Source organism: Papio anubis, chromosome 9, assembly GCF_008728515.1.
Source record: "Papio anubis isolate 15944 chromosome 9, Panubis1.0, whole genome shotgun sequence".
Classification (NCBI taxonomy): domain Eukaryota; kingdom Metazoa; phylum Chordata; class Mammalia; order Primates; family Cercopithecidae; genus Papio; species Papio anubis.
The window spans coordinates 19,378,231-19,397,318 of record NC_044984.1 but is presented as its reverse complement, the minus strand read 5'-3'; the positions used below and the strand labels follow the sequence as shown (position 1 = coordinate 19,397,318).

At 37.5% G+C, this 19,088-nt stretch overlaps 1 protein-coding gene across 1 annotated transcript in view; it reads right to left on the bottom strand.

Annotated features, from left to right (window-relative positions):
* PDE3A (phosphodiesterase 3A) overlaps positions 1 to 18,390 on the bottom strand; it is a 344,786-nt gene extending 326,396 nt beyond the window's left edge. Inside the window, exon 1 of the mRNA XM_003906085.5 lies at positions 17,047 to 18,390. Coding sequence (XP_003906134.1) covers positions 17,047 to 18,006 — 960 coding nt within the window. The 5' untranslated portion in view covers positions 18,007 to 18,390. The remainder of the gene's footprint in view (positions 1 to 17,046) is intronic.
* Between the last annotated feature and the right edge of the window lie 698 nt (positions 18,391 to 19,088).

Sequence of the window (19,088 nt, the reverse complement as noted above, 5' to 3'; positions counted from 1 at the left end):
ATTTCCATGTCTCCAACCCAAACAACCACTAAGGCAATGGCCCTAATAAATATTCTGCGAACATATCCAAAGGAACAATGTCAAAGGACTACATTTCTTTATAAAGCTTTGTTTTTCTGATTGTAAAATACGTGTGAAGGTTTGAAAACTTACAAAATACAGAAAAAGGATATAAAAGTACATAAAAATAACCCATTATTCTCCCACATAAACAAGAATGAACATCTTGACAAGTTTCCTTTCTGCTATGAATTTGGCCTATCCTCAATTTTGTTTCATGATTTCACTTTCCAGTCATCAAAAGTATTTTCCCACGTGATTTAAAAACTCTTCATTTCACACATTTTAAAATATCTTATCTTTTGTTGTTCCCAAGCAGTATGTAAAAATGCTTCATAATCAGAAATTAACCACAATATAGAATCCGCAAACTCTAAACTTACAGAGCAATCAGCTATCATAATTTAAATATTTATATAGCACCTATCACTGAAGTGCTCTGTAGGTCAACAGATGGTCTGATTTAATACGAAAACAAAATAGAAGTATTTCCTCTATAAAAAGACCTGGGATGTATTGGCAATATGTCTTTGATGGATATGGGATTCGTCAGACTATTCAAAGACTAACAGAGAACGCTTTGAATTTTTTTTGAAAGTCTCATGTTTTTGCTATACTAGAGCTTAAGATATTTAGAGCATCCAAGGAATCAGAGAGGACACAAACAAATGGAAAAACATTCTATGCTCATAGATAGGGAGAATCAATATTGTGAAACTGGCCATACTGCCCAAAGTAATGTATAGATTCAAAGCTATTCCAATTAAACTATCATTGACAATCTTCACAGAATTAGAAAAAGCTACTTTAAAATTCATATGAAACCAAAAAAGGAGCCCACACAGCCAAGACAATCCTAAGCAAAAAGAATAAAGCTGCAGGTATTATGCTACCTGACTTCAAACTATACTACAAGGCCACAGTAACCAAATCAGCATGGTACTGGTACAAAAACAGACACATAGACCAATTCAACAGAATACAGAACTCAGAAATATGACTGCACATCTACAACCATCTGATCTTCAACAAACCTGACAAAAACAAACAATGGGCAAAGGATTCCCTATTTAATACATGATGCTGGAAGAACTGGCTAGCCATAGGTAGAAAATTGAAACTGGACCCCTTCCTTATATCTTATATAAAAATTAACTCAAGATGTATTAAAGACTCAAATTCAAAGCCAAAAACTATAAAAACCCTAGAAGAAAATCTAGACAATATCATTCAGGACATAGGCATGGGCAAAGATTTCATGACAAAAACATCAAAACCAATTGCAACAAAAGCAAAAATTGAGAAATGGATCTAATTAAAGAGCTTCTGCATAGCAAAACAAACTATCATTAAAGTGAACAAACAACCTACAGAATGGGAGAAAAATTTTGCAATCTATTTATCTGACAAAGGTCTAATCAGAATCTATAAGGAACTTAAATTTACAAGAAAAAGGCCAGCTGCAGTGGCTCTCACTTATAAACCCACACTTTGGGAGGCCAAGGCAGGCGGATCACTTGAGGTCAGGAGACGGAGACCAGTCTGGCCAACATGGTGAAACATCGACTCTACCAGAAAAAAATAAAGAAGAAAAAACAAAAAAACAAACAACCCCAACCCCATTAAAAAGTGGACAAAGGCCATAAACAGACACTTCTCAAAAGAAGACATTTATGTGGCCAACGAACATATGAAAAAAAAGCTGAACATCACTGATCATTAGAGAAATGCAAATCAAAACCACACTGAAATACCATCACATGCCAGTCAGAATGGCAATTATCATTAAAAAGTCAAGAAACAACAGGTGCTGGTGAGGCTGTGGAGAAATAACAATGCTTTTACACTGGTGGTGGGAATGTAAATTAGCTCAACCATTGTAGAAGACAGTGTGGTGATTCCTCAAAGACCCAGAACCAGAAATAGCATTTTACTCAGCAATCCCATTACTGGGAATATACCCAAAGGAATATGAGTCATTCTATTATAAAGATATGTGCATGCATATGTTTATTGCAGTACTGTTCACAATAGCAAAGACATGGAATCAACTCAAATGCCCATCAATGATAGATTAGATAAAGAAAATTTGGTACATATACACCATGGAATACTATGCAGCCATACAGAGGAATGAGGTCATCTCCTTTGCACGGACACAGATGGAGCTGGAAGCCATTATTCTTAGCAAACTAATGCAGAAACAGAAAACCAAACACCACATGTTGTCACTTATAAGTGGGAGCTGAACAATGATAACACATGGACACGGGGAGGGGAACAACACAGTGGAGTCTGTCAGGTGGGGTGACAGGGTGAAAAAAAGCAGGATAAATAGCTAATGCATGCTGGACCTAATGCTTAGGTGACAGGTTGATAGATGCAGCAAAGCACCATGGTATACGTTTACCTATGTGGCAAACCTGCACATCCTGCACATGTATTCTGGAACTTTAAAATTAAATTAAATTAAATTTTTAAAAAAATATATGAGGACTATCAGCTGCAAATACATCTCTTTAAAAGGAAGAGCATGTGAATGACACAAATTTATTAAAATTTCATCTTGTTAAAATGGATTTTAAAATATAAAGACATTTATATCAAAATAAAATTTCAAAACCAACTTTTATTACACGAAACGTTATAGCATCCTAACGAACTGAAAAACTTGTGAAGAGTTTGAGATGCTTGATTAGAATTTATTTCCATGTAAGCAGATTTCATGACCTTCCCGAATGTCAGGTCTCCAGTTTGTACATCTTCTGGAAGGTGTAGGCAGAAGATAAAATTAGAAGAAAAAAAAAAGTCAACCCAATCAGATCTTTTTAAAGCAAGAAATAAAGATAAATATTCCTTTATTATTTGGTCCCTAAAATAAGAGAAAACATTAAAGGAACTCTCTGTCTATCCTCAAAGGAAATATCAGCCAGTCAATGCCCAACTTGGCAGTACTGATTTCAACATATATTTAAAATCTGCCCCTGACATTATCATTTTGGTCCAACTCCCAATCATCTCTGGATTATTATAACAATCTTAATTGGTTACCTTCTTACATCATAACACCTATTCTCAACACAGAGAATATGAGACATCCTATTCAACATAAGGCTGGTAACATCCTTTCTTTGCTCAAAATCCTTTGATGGTATCCCATCTGCCTCAGAACGAGTCTTGCAATGACCCCTCATGGCCTATGTGATCTGCTGTCCCCTCCTCCTCACCTTTTTCCATCTTCTATCACAAAAGTGGAAATCCATGGACTGTCTGTAACCAAGTTAGGAAAGAGATGACCACTCTAGGCAGAATTTATAAACTGAAACCAATAGGAGTAGCCTGAGACTCCACAGGACTCCTGCTGCTCCTAGGGCCAAACCAAAATAACTACCTCAGACTAGACTGAAAGATCATTCAGTAAGTGGAAAAATCTGGAAGAAGAGTGGTCTGAGGGTTAAGGCCTAGAGTAAAGCCCTGTGGAAGCCGGTGAAAGAGAGAGCATCCTGAGAAATATTTTTATGTGATAAAATAAACACTCACTACCTTCCACTGAGGGCCACAGCTGAGCCAGGGCTTAGCTGTATTATACAGTTAATAAGCAGCAAGTCCCTGTCATTTGAGAATAATGGCACCACTGGTATATAATGAGAAAAAGGAGGGGCATGACTGAAATTTTACCATGAAAAATGAAACTAAAATTTTTGAAAATCATTTTGTTTTTCAAGACAAAATATAGGTTATAATAGCAGATAGAGTACAGATCAAATGTAAAGCACGAATCAAGTTTCTGTACTTGGGGTTATAGGACACACAACACAACTGGCCCTCAAAAGCATCATTTTTACAAAGACATTCAAGGACTCCATGAATTTTCTTAAATATCTCTCTTAAGCCTTTTTCAATGAAGCACCTGAAGCATCTGAAGTCCCTGTCAGATCTCTCTCCTATTGTTACATTATCTGGTTCCTAGGACGCCTCACTTGGCAGTGGTTTTGCTTACAATTTAACTCCCTAATATCGTTTTAATTAACTTCCATTAAATTTGCATATTTTGTTAAGACTTGTGAGTTTTTGTAATCAAATGCAAATTTGATTGCATTGTTTTACATAGTGCTTTCTGAAATTTAGCCTATAACCTTCAATGACCTGGCCCTAATGGGCAAGAATATGTATTATTCACGTTCAGCTGTGCACAATGTTTTACAAGAACCTCTGTCCATTATTTCATTAATTTGATCTTCACAACCTTAAGAAATCAGTTACATTATTCTTATGGTATAGACAGGGTACTAAAGTTTTGAAAGTTTAAGAAACTGGTATATAATACAAGCTTTGGTCTGTGTCAGTCCAGAGAGTGCATACATTCTTTCTATATACCATTTGTGTAGCAATTTATTTTGATTTAGCCTTTATAACAGCCACATGAGACACGTAGTGAAGCTGACATTCCTATTCCTATTTTACAGATGAGGAAATTGATATCCAGGGTGATCAAAGAAACTTCTTTGAGGTATCATCAATTAAGTTTTTTTGAACTTCAAAGAAATGAAATCAAAGTGAAACATTCATGAACGTCATAGGTTCATAAACTATAGTGTGTGTGTACAGTTTTTCCCCATGATACTGACCCTTCTTGTCTGAGCCAAGCACTTTTAAACTTTTGTTGAATCGGACTGCCAAAGTCAGAACTTCCTGTACAGTTTTGGTAGACAGTAGTTTATAGTCCTGTGATTCTCAACAGAAGTAACTGGGGTGTTCCTTAAAACTGCAGATTTCTGGACCCCACTCTACACTGAACTGAATCAGAGTATCTGGAGGGCCGCAGGATCTATAATCCAGTATTGAAAGGTCTGAATTTCAATAGTTTTCCCAAATAATTTTTATTCATAGTAAATTTTGAGAACTACAATAAACAGCTCAATTTAGAGGGTGTCCAATGACATGTAATTACATGTAGGTGAAATTAAGCAATGTCCTCACAGACTTCAAAAGCACCTAAGGCAGGTTGATTAATCTATTAACCAGGGGCATTTACTGTTATAATTCATAAACAATAGTTTGATTAACATGGCATTACAGTTATATAAGAATAATTATCAACAGGGGAGAAGTTAGAACAAAAGAAGAATCTGGTCATACTGAAACGCTTACAATGTAGCAAATATTCAGTGTAAAATGGAGAAAGTTCTGAGATTTTTAAATAAAAATCTTGCTGACATTTTTAATCAATTCTGGTCATCTAAGAGGTAAAAGTTCACATAAGATTGCTATTAGCATACATGTATAAGTGAAAATGATAATGTGCTAAAAAGTTAAAGAATAAGAATCAATGTCTTGGAAACTAATGAATGTCAGGAGAGTTCGTGAATAGCATTAGGATCTCTTACACAGACCATCATCCCCTGAGTGGTTTTGGTCTAATGACAGATCTTGAGGCAATGCATGACTGCATTTCCCACCCAGCTTCCAAGAGCGTCTTTCTCAGTGTCTTCTCCTCTTTTCAAAGCATATAGGGTTCTAGTTTTTATGTGAACTAATATTATGTCCTCAAAAGACCATAAAATATTTTTTGAAAGCTGAGGAATTATTCATATGATTTTGATCTAGTCTTCTTTCTGCACAAACAAAAATACTACCATTTGTTTTTGGCACTCATTTTTATGGTGGTTTTCACATCTGAATGTCACTTTATTTTTTAGATAACTTACTTAATCGGTGTTTAGTTATATATATATCCAACATTCCCAATCTAATTCTCACACTTTTTATTAGGACTAGTTAATTGCTTAAGGAAGTTCCCCTAAAAACACTTAAAAGCTCTAGCTGTAGTTCTGTAAAGGGGTTAAGATGAGTAAATCTAATTGTTATTTAAGTAAAAAGGAATGACGAGAAGTGGACAAAATGAGGCTATTGCCTTAATAACTATGCTGTAATTTAGATCCTACTTATCTAGCAAAAAAAACCTCCAATTATAGGAAAAACAATCCCTAGGAATAAAAACAGACACGATTCAAGATGATACACACAGCTCCTTGTCTCAGAATGCAAACAAATGATTTTGCTTCTAAAATGTTTTACAAAATTTAAACTCACAAATAGCTTCATTATATTTTATTTCAGTTTAATTTATAATGAATGTCTCAGTTAATAATATATTTTTTCAAATAAAAACCATATTGAGATTTTTAAAAACAGTATATTCAAAAAACTCTCAAACTCTGGAAGCTGTCAGTGATAGCAAACTCTAAAAAGTCTGCCTGTGAGAACACTTGACATCTACAGATAAAAAGAAACTTGAAACCATAAGATTGGAAATCACTTTTTCCCTAAACATTGTATTCCTAGTTCATCTACTGTCATGATCATCTTCCTAACATACTCAAAAGATATGTCTCTGATTTCAGTGAGAGGATATGAAAATATTGTACCTTCTCTCAGTATTAAAACTACAGCAACAAAACATTCTTATCTGACTTAAATTGTTCGATTTTCACAAGTCAAGTTCTATTAAAAACTAGGAGGACCAAAGAAAAATGACTAAAAAGCTGAATTTATTATTCCATAAAACCCTATAAGCTTCTGATTTTTCAGTTCAACTTGACTCTGAAATTAGGCTACCAAATTTCTAGATCATTCCACATGATGGAACTAGCACTGCGGTTGGATGACATTTTTAAAAAGTCAATTTCACAATGTCATCTCTGGAAGCAACCATCTCAAACTTTGTTTTGTAATTGATCACAATTAAAAGCTAAAGAGATGGCATTTGCCTTACATGAGACTTTTCACAAAACACAGCTATTCAGTAAGGACCTTCAACAAGAATGCAGACTACTGGAGTGTAAAAAAGGTGATAGCCGAAGAGCACCTGTCAGACCCCTGTGGGATGGAATGGAAGAAAATAAAGACAGAGTTTGTTCTCTCTCAACGTATTAGTTGAATGTGAAATACACTTGATATTTTATTTTTCTAAAAGATGAACCCTGAAATCTTTCAAAGTTTTATAGTACAATGATCTTGGTGGTAGCTTTGGTTATTTTCAGTTGAGAGTGAACTAAAAATAGTTATCTAGGACTCATGCTGAACATGGGATTTCCTACCAGTAAGGGCACAGCCCCTTATGTAACATATGCAAGAAAATATTTTTTTAAGTAACCAAAATGTAAACATCATGTTAAAAATGAAAATGTATAGGTTTGTTGATAGTCTATTTCTTCTCTTCTTTCCATAGAAATTTCCTTAAATCAATTAAGTCACCACCTCAATCTCAGGAGAATGGGGAGATAAATATTTCAAGTTAAAAGTCTCTTATAGGCCGGGCGCGGTGGCTCAAGCCTGTAATCCCAGCACCTTGGGAGGCCGAGATGGGCGGATCACGAGGTCAGGAGATCGAGACCAGCCTGGCTAACACGGTGAAACCCCGTCTGTACCAAAAATTACAAAAAAAACCCAGCCGGACGAGGTGGCGGGCGCCTGTAGTCAGCTACTGGGGAGGCTGAGGTAGAAGAATGGCGTAGACCCGGGAGGCGGAGCTTGCAGTGAGCTGAGATCCGGCCACTGCACTCCAGCCTGGACAACAGAGCAAGACTCCGTCTCAAAAAAAAAAAAAAAAAAAGGTCTCTTACTTCTTTTTCATCCATTTTTCCTACCATCCAGCCAGCACTTACAATAAGCAAGACACTGGGCCAGAATTTTCTAAATGAAATGCTGATGGTTGAGAAAAGGAAGCTACAAAAATTTGATTCCTTTTATAATAAAAATTGTCTTAATCTGAATCTGACTTCCTTAGTTCCTGAGACTAGAAAGCAAATTCTCAATACAGCATAAGCAGTTCAGCAGGCTCTCTCTCTTCCAAACTTCCTGAGGGACTGCAGCTGAGGCTGGACCCCGAATTAATAACTCCCAAACAAGGGGATGTTTCATACCACGAGGACAAACACTGCTTGCTAAGGAGCATTTCTGAAGTGGATCTCTAAAATACGATAAAAAATAAAAACTCTTTCATTTATTTGTGTCCATGCCAGCTTAAAAATGGGCTAAGGATGCTGATTCCACATAGCAGTATAGCAGTTGCCACAAAATTAAACATTCCCCACTGAATAATATCTCTATGACTTCAAACTTCCATTAGGTCTCTTTAAGTGGTTTATACCTGGAGAGAAGGAAACACTTGCCACAGACATAGCATAAATATTCAGTTATTTAAACTTACTTCACAAGATGGAAAATTTTTACTAAAATCCTATTAAACCAAAACCACAAGATTCTTGCATAAACGTATTTCAATATTCTAACAAGGTACTGGGAGAGACAGAATGGCATTCCTTAAAATTTGAAACACATTCTGAGGGAGAATAATCTATTAGGTAAAAAGAAAATGAAATGAAATAAAATGTGTATGTAGATAGAGATGGAGAACAGAAAAAGACTGACAAAAAAAAAAAAAAAAGGGTATCGGAACATCCTCTATATTAATTTAAATCAACTTCAAAATTGACCAGAGCTAACAGTAACTAGTTACATTCAAGTATAAACTCTTTCAAGCAACAGATGTGTGTTACAATGACATTTCATTCTTCAGCTAGCTTCTTCAAGAAGTCTAAATTAAGTCAACTTTACCAGAAGTGAGCCAGTGTCCACATTATTTCATTTTATCCAAATGTGCTTCTTTGTATACCATGATTCTATTGCCTTTTGATCTTTTTAGAATTCCTAGTAAGTGAAAATCTATGTACCTATGATAAAAATCTATCTATACTTAATCTGCGTGTAAAAATAAATAATATACCTTGTCCCAAGCACTGAGAGTATCACACACAGATATAAACATTATACACAAAATAAATGTCTTTTAAAAAGTTAATCTATTAAAGTAAAATGCCATATATAATTTTCTCTTTATTTCTTGATGTAGCTTTGGAATTATGGCTACTGTTAATGAATTCACAGAGTCAGGAAAGGTGATGGAGAGGACATGACATTAAACATTTCCAGACTTTTTCATCTGAAATCAGTTTGAAATTGCAAACCAGAGAGAACTCAGAAAATGGCTCCAAAAGTCACCTAATCTCAACTCCTAGTTTAAAAATTCCACACTATCAAAATCTCCAATCCACTCTATACACAAAATGAACCATTTTCATTGTGTTTCCATGAAAGTGGTATTTATATAAGCAATACTGAAAAGTCATCAGCCCTTTACAGACACTGTTACAATTTTCATCCATTAAAGCGACGAGCAGGTTTGTGACTTTTAGTTTCCTAAATTACAAAGATAATGACCTGCTCTACAAACATAAGCACTTTCATTTCTAAAGAGACATTAGATAACCCAATTATAGACTAATCATTATGAACATGTGTTGTGTTTACAGTGTATCCATAAGCAATGCCCGTTACATACCAAACTCCTAAAGGCAAATTCATAATTAACTGGAAATATTGATACTGTGTTATAAATCAGGTTAACATAAAGGTCTTTTATTAAGGAACTCTGCTAAATCTCCCTCTCCAACGAAAATAATCATATTTTAAAATAAACGCAATAATGAGAAATGAAGGGGAGATAGACTTGGCAACTATTAGAGTGGTACAAAACTGAGCTATCAAGATTACAGATATAATTGTAAAGACTGTACATTGTTATTAAATCTACAAAGATTTTTCATTATAACTGAAGAGGTGACATCAGTATCTCAAATATTACAAATCTTTAAAAATACAGAGCTGCACTGCCCAATATGGCAGCCATTAGCCCCCTGTGTCTATTTAATACTTGAAATGGGGCTAGGCCAAACTGAAATGTGCTTTAAGTGTAAAACACACACAAGATATTTAGACTCACAAAGAAAGAGAATGCAAAATATTTCTTTTTTTTTATACTGATTACATCTTGACATGCTATGCTGGGTTAAATAAAGCATATTATTATAATTCATTTCACCCATTTCTTGGGTGTGTATGGCCTCTAGAAAATGTAAAATCAAATGTATGGCTTGTGTTGCATCTCTATTGGACAGTGCTTATCTATAATGTTTATAGGACTGTTTTCATCAAAGCCACTGGGTGACACTGTTTCTTCACTAAATTGATACAACCAAAGCAATTTTCTGCCAGGGGAAAACCACACACGCACACACACAAATCATAAATGCACATACAGGTACACACACGCACATGTACATACACACACCTCAGCAAACAACATGTGCCCCTTATAATCAGTCATCTTCTCAGGATGAAAGAACATGAGTACCCTTAAAGTAATGTTATTACTATTGCTAGCAAGACTGGCTATCCTTGAAAGCTTTAATAATCATTCACAGATTCCTAAATAAGAAATGACAGCTCTAATCAGATAAAAAACACAGACATTGCTTAGTTGGTGACTCTTCTCAAATAGCTTTCCATCTTCGAAATGGTAATGTTCTTCATGACCTCCTCTGATATTATATCCTATTTACTTATATTTTAATGAAATTCTAAGGAAACACTGCAAAATAACAGGTGAAAAAAATTACCAGCTGTTTTTGCTAATGGAGAAATGCCTTACCGATTTGCAGATTATGTTTTGCCTGCAATTTTGAAATCCTGAACATACAAAAATCAACGCATTGAAAATCTAAAATAAAACTATTCAATATTTCAGCCACTGCTAAATACTTTTGTTTGATAAGACTCCACAAAGTTAGACTTTTCAGCACAACTGATATTTATTTATGCGACAAAGTCAAGAATAATTCATTCCAGGGGCTACCTGGTATTATCTGATTACCAGAAAATTCATTGTAAGGGCTGAACAAGTTTTGTGTTATTTACACATCTGACACTCAATCTGATGACTCAATCTTATAATACTGAATGAGAATTTAGAGTTGGCTCCACGTGAAAAATGACAAATAATACCAAGGCTTAAAGTTACCAGCCTGACTCCTTTCCTGCTGTGTTTCCCCAGTAGCATAGTCAAGTCAAAGAGGAAATGGACAAAAGCCATCTTGCCTTGGGCTATCTTCACACATTTAGCTAACTCTCAGTTTCCTTCTCTCTAAAATCAGAATAATTCTCGTCTGCTAATTACAGCCTTTTCAGAATTAAGCATTTAAAATATCAGTGCAACCAGCTGTTTACAGTCATAAACTCACTCGACATTAATACAATCAGTGCACTATTTTGAAGTGTAACATGTCCTAAATCTAACAATATTTTACCTTTGTTTCAGAGCAGACTGTAGAGGTATATCAAACTAATTTCCATTTTCCAAAATATTCTCCATATCTTCAAAATGTAAAGTTGCTTAAAATCTAAACCATTGATGTTTAACCATGTATGTGTTGAGGACCTTCTGAAAACCTATGACACTAAGACTTTTTGCTCGTAAGAATGAACAAATGAAGTTTTGCATATAATTTCAGAGCAGAGGTGAATGAGTCCTGGAGCCAGGTTAAAAACCTGCTCTAAGTTATTATATGCATTTCTCCATTATCTAAGATTTCACTGTGACTTCCCTTTTTCTTATGTTCATGTCTCATTACTCTCACCAGGCTGTAAACTTTGGAGAGACAATGCTGTGTCACATCTCTCTGTGTATGATTTGTATCATTTTTAGCACGAGGACTAATGCACAGATAAAATGTGTTGATTTGAGACCTGGTAGGTTGATTGATCAAAGGCCTTCATGGATAATGGGTAACATTAGCTACAGGTAGGATCTTCTTTTAAAACACTGGTACACATTCACAATGAACAGGTATGGCCAACTAATATTTTTTACAATTGTTATACAACACATCTTCCTCTAAACTACAACTCAGGCGCATCTGTTAAGACTTTTTTTCAGTAATGAAATCTGTATATTTTATATCAATAACAGCACAAACATACATTCGCAGTTCAAAGTTAAAACAATTCCACAGTAGCCTTACTAAAAAAAAAAAAAAAAAAAAAAAATCCTTTAATAAAAAAATACTATCGTGAAACTATATATAGGTAATTACCAAAAGGATTCAAGTTTCTATATAAAGGAATTATCTTCATTTGAACACTAATGGAACACATCTTTAGGTACAAGAATAGGAGACTGGACTTTCTGAGGGTCTTTAGAATTATTTCACAGAGGTTCATTAAACACATGAATGCAGAATATAAGCATACAATTTTTTAATCTCAATTTGAGGGGGTTTTTTTAGAAGACATAAACACCACACAGAAATGGAGCAGGAAGACTCCAATGAAGAGGAGACACATGGCAGCCAAGTAAACAATTCACCATAAACCTGTAGGGTTATGCATTACTTCCGGGAGCATAAGACATTCCGCCATCAGCCAATGCAAAAGCATGATACAATAGCTGCATTGATTATCTTCACACATCCAGGACAGTACAACTCACAACAATAACTCTTTCTCAAAAATACAACTCCCATCCTAATCCCAAAATAAACTGTTTCTTTTGATAGATAAAATAACACACGTTTTCAATGAAGTCGACGTTGACTCTACTGGGCTGACTGACACAAACCGTATTAATGGAAAAATCTCAAAATATATAGGCATACTTCTAATTTTGAGGTTTATAAACATCCTACCTTGACAGAATGAGAACTTGCTTAGAACAGAAGTAAAATTGAATTTGTAAAGCCTTTATTCAACTAGCACTCTGAAGAGATTATTTCTCAGAGCTGAATTTCCTAATAGACTACAACAAATTCACGCAAATGTCACTGCAGATAGAATGAATGTTTTTTCATGCCAGTGTCATTCACCCTTGCCTGCCTGCACCCCCTCCCCCAAGGCTTTTCAAAATGTATTTCATACACAGAGTCACTGTTCTGGTTGTTTATTTAATTAACATGACAGCCCAGCATACACAGCATTTCTTTCAGTTCTACAGTTTTAACTTTTTACACTTTCAACTCAATGCAGAAAGAGTAAAATTACTGTGTTCACTCCTTCCAGCCTCTGTAAATTTATATAGATTCACTGACTATTTATGTCACTTAAAAAAGTTTTTCAGTATGCTTTAAATATCTGTATTCACAAAGTAAAATCACAATTTTTGTCCCCCACACACAAAAAAATTCTTTTCCTTCACCTTTCCCGAGGGATAAGGAAATCTTGTTTTCCCTTTTCAGTATTTTGAGAAATTAACATTAATTAATTTTAATTCTATCACCAAGTCAAAAGTAATCAGTATTGTTCGTTGAATCACCATAAACTGAGTAACACTACTGAAATGCAGAAGTTACAATTTAATTAAAAGTCCATGATTATTTCTGAAACTTACTCAATTTGAGCAATATGTTTATATTGAAAGGCATTTAGGAATTTAAACAATGTATTCTACATTTTGAGAATAAGCAAGTTTTTTTGTCAACGAATAACAATGCCTCCCATCCAGTGCCTACCATCAAACACCATACCCATTTCTCCTATTTTTGCTTTGCTGTTGTTTGCTTTCTCTCCTAAAAGTATGTTTCTCACATCAGTGATGAAAAACTTGACTCTTCTTTTAATAACTAAGATCAAAATGGATGATGTTGTATCCATCACAAAAAATGTCATCATTAAGTGGTACAGATGCATTAATGTAACAGTCATATGCCTTTGTGTTTATCTGAAACCACAGGTAAAAATATAAAATTTTTCTTAATAGGTAACTAAAATAAAATTGCATTGGTTTGAAATCTTTCAAAAGTGAATGTGTAAGGTGGTCTCAGTAATTAGAGAGGAATGAGCAGCCAATTATAATTCTTTATTTATAAAGAGAATGGAGAGACACCCCTTCAAATACAATTTCCAAAAGCAAAAAATTGCAAAATTAAAATTTTACAATGAAAAATAACATATTAATCATGCATAATATCTAACAGTCCAAGAAAGTCTAGGTACCTCTGTATATTCCCATGTTTAGGGCCGAGGGCACAGTGGTACTTTGAGAGAGACATATCTGCTCTGGGATGCGAAAGTCCACTTAGAAAAGATACACCCACCTTAACAGACACTTGCCTTCTTAACACGGGCAACCAAAAAAGTAGTTTGACACACTCATCTACAAAATCAGCCTCAGTATTGTAGACACTGAGTTGGCAGGACTAAACTAAAAGCCAAACAAACTTTATAGTTCTTTAAGCTTTAAAGAACTATAAACTTTGTTCTTTCCTGAGAATAAAGATATTCCCACTTGCATTCACAGACACCAGGGCTATAGATTTACGGTTCTTGAAAGGAAAAAAGGGAGGGAGAGAGAAAAATGTATCTGTCAGTTGGTTTCTCTTATGAGAATTTTATCATATATTCTCTTTGCACTTTTAGAACTGAGGGTCACTGAAGAGGGATAGTTCATAAGTTAACTAGCCACTGCCATTCATACAGAGAAGAAAATGATGAAATTCTCTCACCGGTAAGCCTCACAATGAGCAAAGTGCAAAGAAATTCTCAAGAGGACTCCGACAGACTGTGCTTTTAAGTTCTTAAATGACTATTTAAAGTTCACTTGTTGCCTATGAGAATTGTCTTGAGTTGAAAGTAAACATTCCTTCAGAAAAAAGACAGATGATATTCAGGGGAGTGTTATATACTTATTTTATAATTATTTTGATGTTTGACTTCACAAAGTATGCAAATGACAGTGGTACACTTTGCACCCTTAATCAGAAGTTTGTTTCCTTATGATAAAACAGATAAGCCATTTACTATGTAAGCTCCTGAACTTTTCACACAGTAAGGTTAACGTATATGAGATACTGTCCTATCTTATAAAATAGTACACTGTGTTAGTTTCCACCCACTCCCCACAATTATGCTCAGCAACAACTTTTAATGGGTCATATATATAAAAACTAGCCTTCAGTGACACGCACACACTCACCCATGCCCTCATTAAAACTTCAAGTATCTCAATTTCTGCTAAATGTATTCTTGTTTTTCCATCAAGCGTAAGACATAAAGTTTCTCTCTTTAGAATAATCTTCACTAACACAGCCTTTAAAAAAAATAGTGACCAAAGAAAATTACAGAAGTAGATTGCAATTACATTTTCCAACAGCATTAATCAGCAAAACATTAAATATGCAATGCTTCCTTTGATAACTTTGCAGATAATTCAAATTCTCCATTTATCAATTTAAACCAGAGAAAACCAATAAAAATTTGTGGGTTAATGAACGCCACTGGTTAATTTACCTAACCACCTTCTTATCTTCTATCCACCCTTAATTTCTTAACTTATAAATGTTAATATAAAATTAAAAAATATTCCACAGGGTGAATGATACCAATTTGGAATCAAGTTGCGATTAAATCCCAGATTTTCCTTAGAAATTATGGTTGTGAAGTTTGCAATAGTCACATCATATTGCCCTATAAGTTAATGAATAGTGTATTCTGAACATACTTAAAGCTGTGATATTTTCGTTTAAAAGACATTCTGTTCTATAACTGTGAAAAGAAATCAAAATGGTTAGTTTACCCTCAAATAGATAACTTACTTTACTGTAACAATTTCCAAATTTTTACCAAAACTAAGTATCAGTCAGTGGCCTGCTTTCTCCTCCACTCTTAGAGTAAGCTTAAACACAAGAAGCATTTGTTTTATCTAAACGAAAAGCAAATAACTACATTTGTTTTAAAATAAACAGACTATGATGCTGTCATCTACTCTGTTAAATAATGTCAAACAGCCATAGGTCTGTGTAATCAACTCCATTTCAGAAACAAACTAGCCACCCACACCATATGGTGACTGCTATTTCTTAGAAATACCCAAATGATTATCCACAGAATAACCTTAAAAGAAAAAGCTTACTTTATCTTAGGATATTCTCTTGCTCCCTAAAGTTGTCCTAATAGTACCATAGGTAGGCATTAATTTAAAGGGAAAAGTGTAAATTTCCACTTGCTGTGTCTAACCAGCTCCTCCTCCCCATCAAGTGTCAAATCCACTTCAGACAGAGGTGAACAAATCTGCTTCAACTAGAGAAGCATATACTTCAGTATGCTTTTTTAGACACAATATGCATTTAAAATTGGGATTTGTTTTTTTATCCCGTTTAGAGCAACTGTTCTATACTTTTAACTCATTTAATGATAATAAGGAGACTCATCCCCAAAAGTGACTAAAGTTTTATTTACAACTTTATAATCCCAGGTTCCTCCTCCTCCCACGTTGTAGGAAGATATACATCTCCAGCAATCTTAGAAATGGTCTCCCAAATTAGTATTTCCTGTAAAATCTACATAAATCCATTTGAATTTACAAGTATCCACTTAAGTATGCACATACTAAAGGAACTGTTTTGTTTTTAGTTGACACTAAAGCGCAGTTGACAATTTTGAACAATTCCAAAGTTCAGACATATTATTCCCCAAGTTGAAGTTTGTGATACAAAACACACTAGCATGGAATAATGCATGCCCCTAAATTATATTTAAAAACAAACTGGGTACTATCAGCTGCAGCCTCTCCAAATAAAACTCACTGCAAAACCAGAAAATGTGTATCAATTCCTCACCTCTGGAATCCTTTTACTGGGTTTCATAAATGTTTAATATCATTTCATTAAAAAGACATTTTACTTTTTAAAAAGTAGAAATCTAGTGAAATCTGTGTGTTAAAAAAAATCACTCATTGCTAAAAGAGTAAACTCAATTCTAAAATTTCTGCTAAGGAAGGAAAGCGTAAGAGTACCGAAAAGAGTAGGCAAGCCATACACCAGGTGTAGCAGATCTAAAAAGTTGGCCCAGCTGTGGAAGACCCTACACATGCCATCTAGTTTTGTTACTCAATCGTGTTTCAGTTGTTCCCGTTATAAAACTATTGTGTGAAAGGGGGGGTGGGAACCTGCTAGTTTCTTATTAATTCTGAAGTTAGACCACTTTTCTAGGCTATCTTCCCTTTAGTTGCCAGCGCTCGGATTCTCTCCACTCTGCGCCGGTTCCCAAGTGTTTCAAGTTTCCCCAAGAGCCGAGAGAGGAGTTGCCGGTGCTTACCTGTTCCCTCGGTATACAGGGCAGGGAGGTCCTCCGATGGGACTTGCTGCTGCAGCCGGACATCTCGGCGGACACGACAGAGCTGGACCGCCTCCTCCTCTTAAACACCGGGATATCTTCCTGGGTCCCAGCAATCAGCTGGGACCCCAAATGCTCCCTTGGAGCCGCCTCCGCGGACTGCGGCAAGATTTGTTCCACGTACCTGGCCAAGAGGATCCCCAGCACGCCGGCCAAGTACGCCAGGTAAGGTCTCCAGGCGACCTTGAACCTCTCTAAGGAAATGAGGGACACGGTCCTGACCGCGCTAGTCAAGGCGATCATGAGGACGCCCAGCCTCAGCCTCAGCACCAGCCATGTCGCGGCGGCCAAGCAGCTGAGCACCACCCCCGCGGCTGGGAGCGAGAGTAAGTGATCCTCCCCGACGCCCAGCCCAATCTGGACGAGCGCTTCCCCCCCACAGCAGGCGGCCAGCAGCGCGACAGCCAGAGGCAGGCGCACCCCGGCGCGCAGGAGGTACAAGCCCATCCAGAAGAAGGCACACAGGAGACTGAAGAGCAGCGCCGAGGGCTGCAGCCAGGGGCTGAGCCGCGCGCCGCCCCCGGGAGCACCTCCCCGAGGCCCCGGGAAGACGCCCCCTTCTGCTCCCGGGGCTGCTTCCTCCTCCTCCTCCGCAGCCGCCTCCTTACACTGCTCCAGGTCACAGCCGACCTCCCCGCGAACCAGCCTCACCAGCAGCGCCAGCAGAAAGGACAGGGAGCCCGCGCACAGCGCGGAGGAAAGTTTCCGAGAGCGCCGGAGCGGCTGCAGCACTAGGTCTCCCAAGCAGCCACGGCAGCCCGAGTCCCGCGGCGATGCGGGCTCCGCACGATGGTGGCAGTCCCGGCCCGCCGTGGGGGCTTGACTCACCCCACTGTGGACGGGCTTGTCCCTGACTCGTGCAGCGTCGCCGGGCACTGCCATGGTATGGGGTGCCCTCTTCACCGAATTCCCAGTGGCCCCCCGACGCCCCCGCCCCGACCCACACGCGCGCGCGCGCGTGCACACACACACACACACACGCTCTTCCCAATTCCACCCTCGGAATCCTTCTCCCGAGGCCCACAATCCACCGAAAGTTTCAGCTTTTGAATAACTCCTGGAGAATGCTAGATGCTCCAATGAGACTTCTTCAAGTTAAAAGCTAGCACGCTCAAGTTGAAAGCAAGCACGGGCAGAAACGATCAGGATTCCCCTTTTCTCTCTTTGAATATCTTTTACAGATTATCTGTTCTACCCCCACCCCCGACTTATATCCTCCGGGGTCTCTTCCTACTTCAGGATTTCAAAAATTGCCCAATGCATCCCGCGCACAGGAGCCGCTGACGCTGGAGGAGTCTGGGGCGCGGGGCGGGCTCCGGGCCATTCCGAGGCGCAGCTCGGCGCTGCGCTGCAGCGCGCCGGGCCCGCGGCAGATGGAGGTCTCCCTTCTCTTCCTTCCTGCAGCTCTTTTTCTATCACTCTTTCTTTCTCCTCGGCCGATTCTCCCCGGCACGGCCCCAGGACGCGAATCGCCATTCCATGGGGCAGAAAGCAAAGCCTCCCCCGCCTCTGTCAATCCAATTCATGGCAAAGGATGGAAAAAAAAAAAAAAAAAAGGAAAAGGGGCTGAGAAATAAAAAGTTGCTAAGTCCCGACGGAGAGAGAGCCAGACCGAGAGACTAGCGGCAGCCGCAGAAGGGAGGGAGGGAGAAGGAGCGAGCAAGAGAGGAAGGGAGGGTGAGAGGAAAGGGAGGGTGAGAAGGGAGAAGGAAATTTACTTTTTTTTTTTTTCTCCCCACTTCTTTTTGATGCAAGGTTGGTGGCGATTTGCAGTTTTGCAAAGGGGAAACGAGTGGAGACGACTGCTTGAAATTGTATAGAACTGGCAACTGGAGTGATCGACAATTCCGCTTTCTTTCTTTAAGGCAACTCCCTAGGAAAGCTTTCTCAGCCGAGCTCCCGCCCCCTCCTCCGGAGGAGGCGCTACCCTCAGCTCGATTGCTCCTTTGCTGGGAAAGCTGCCG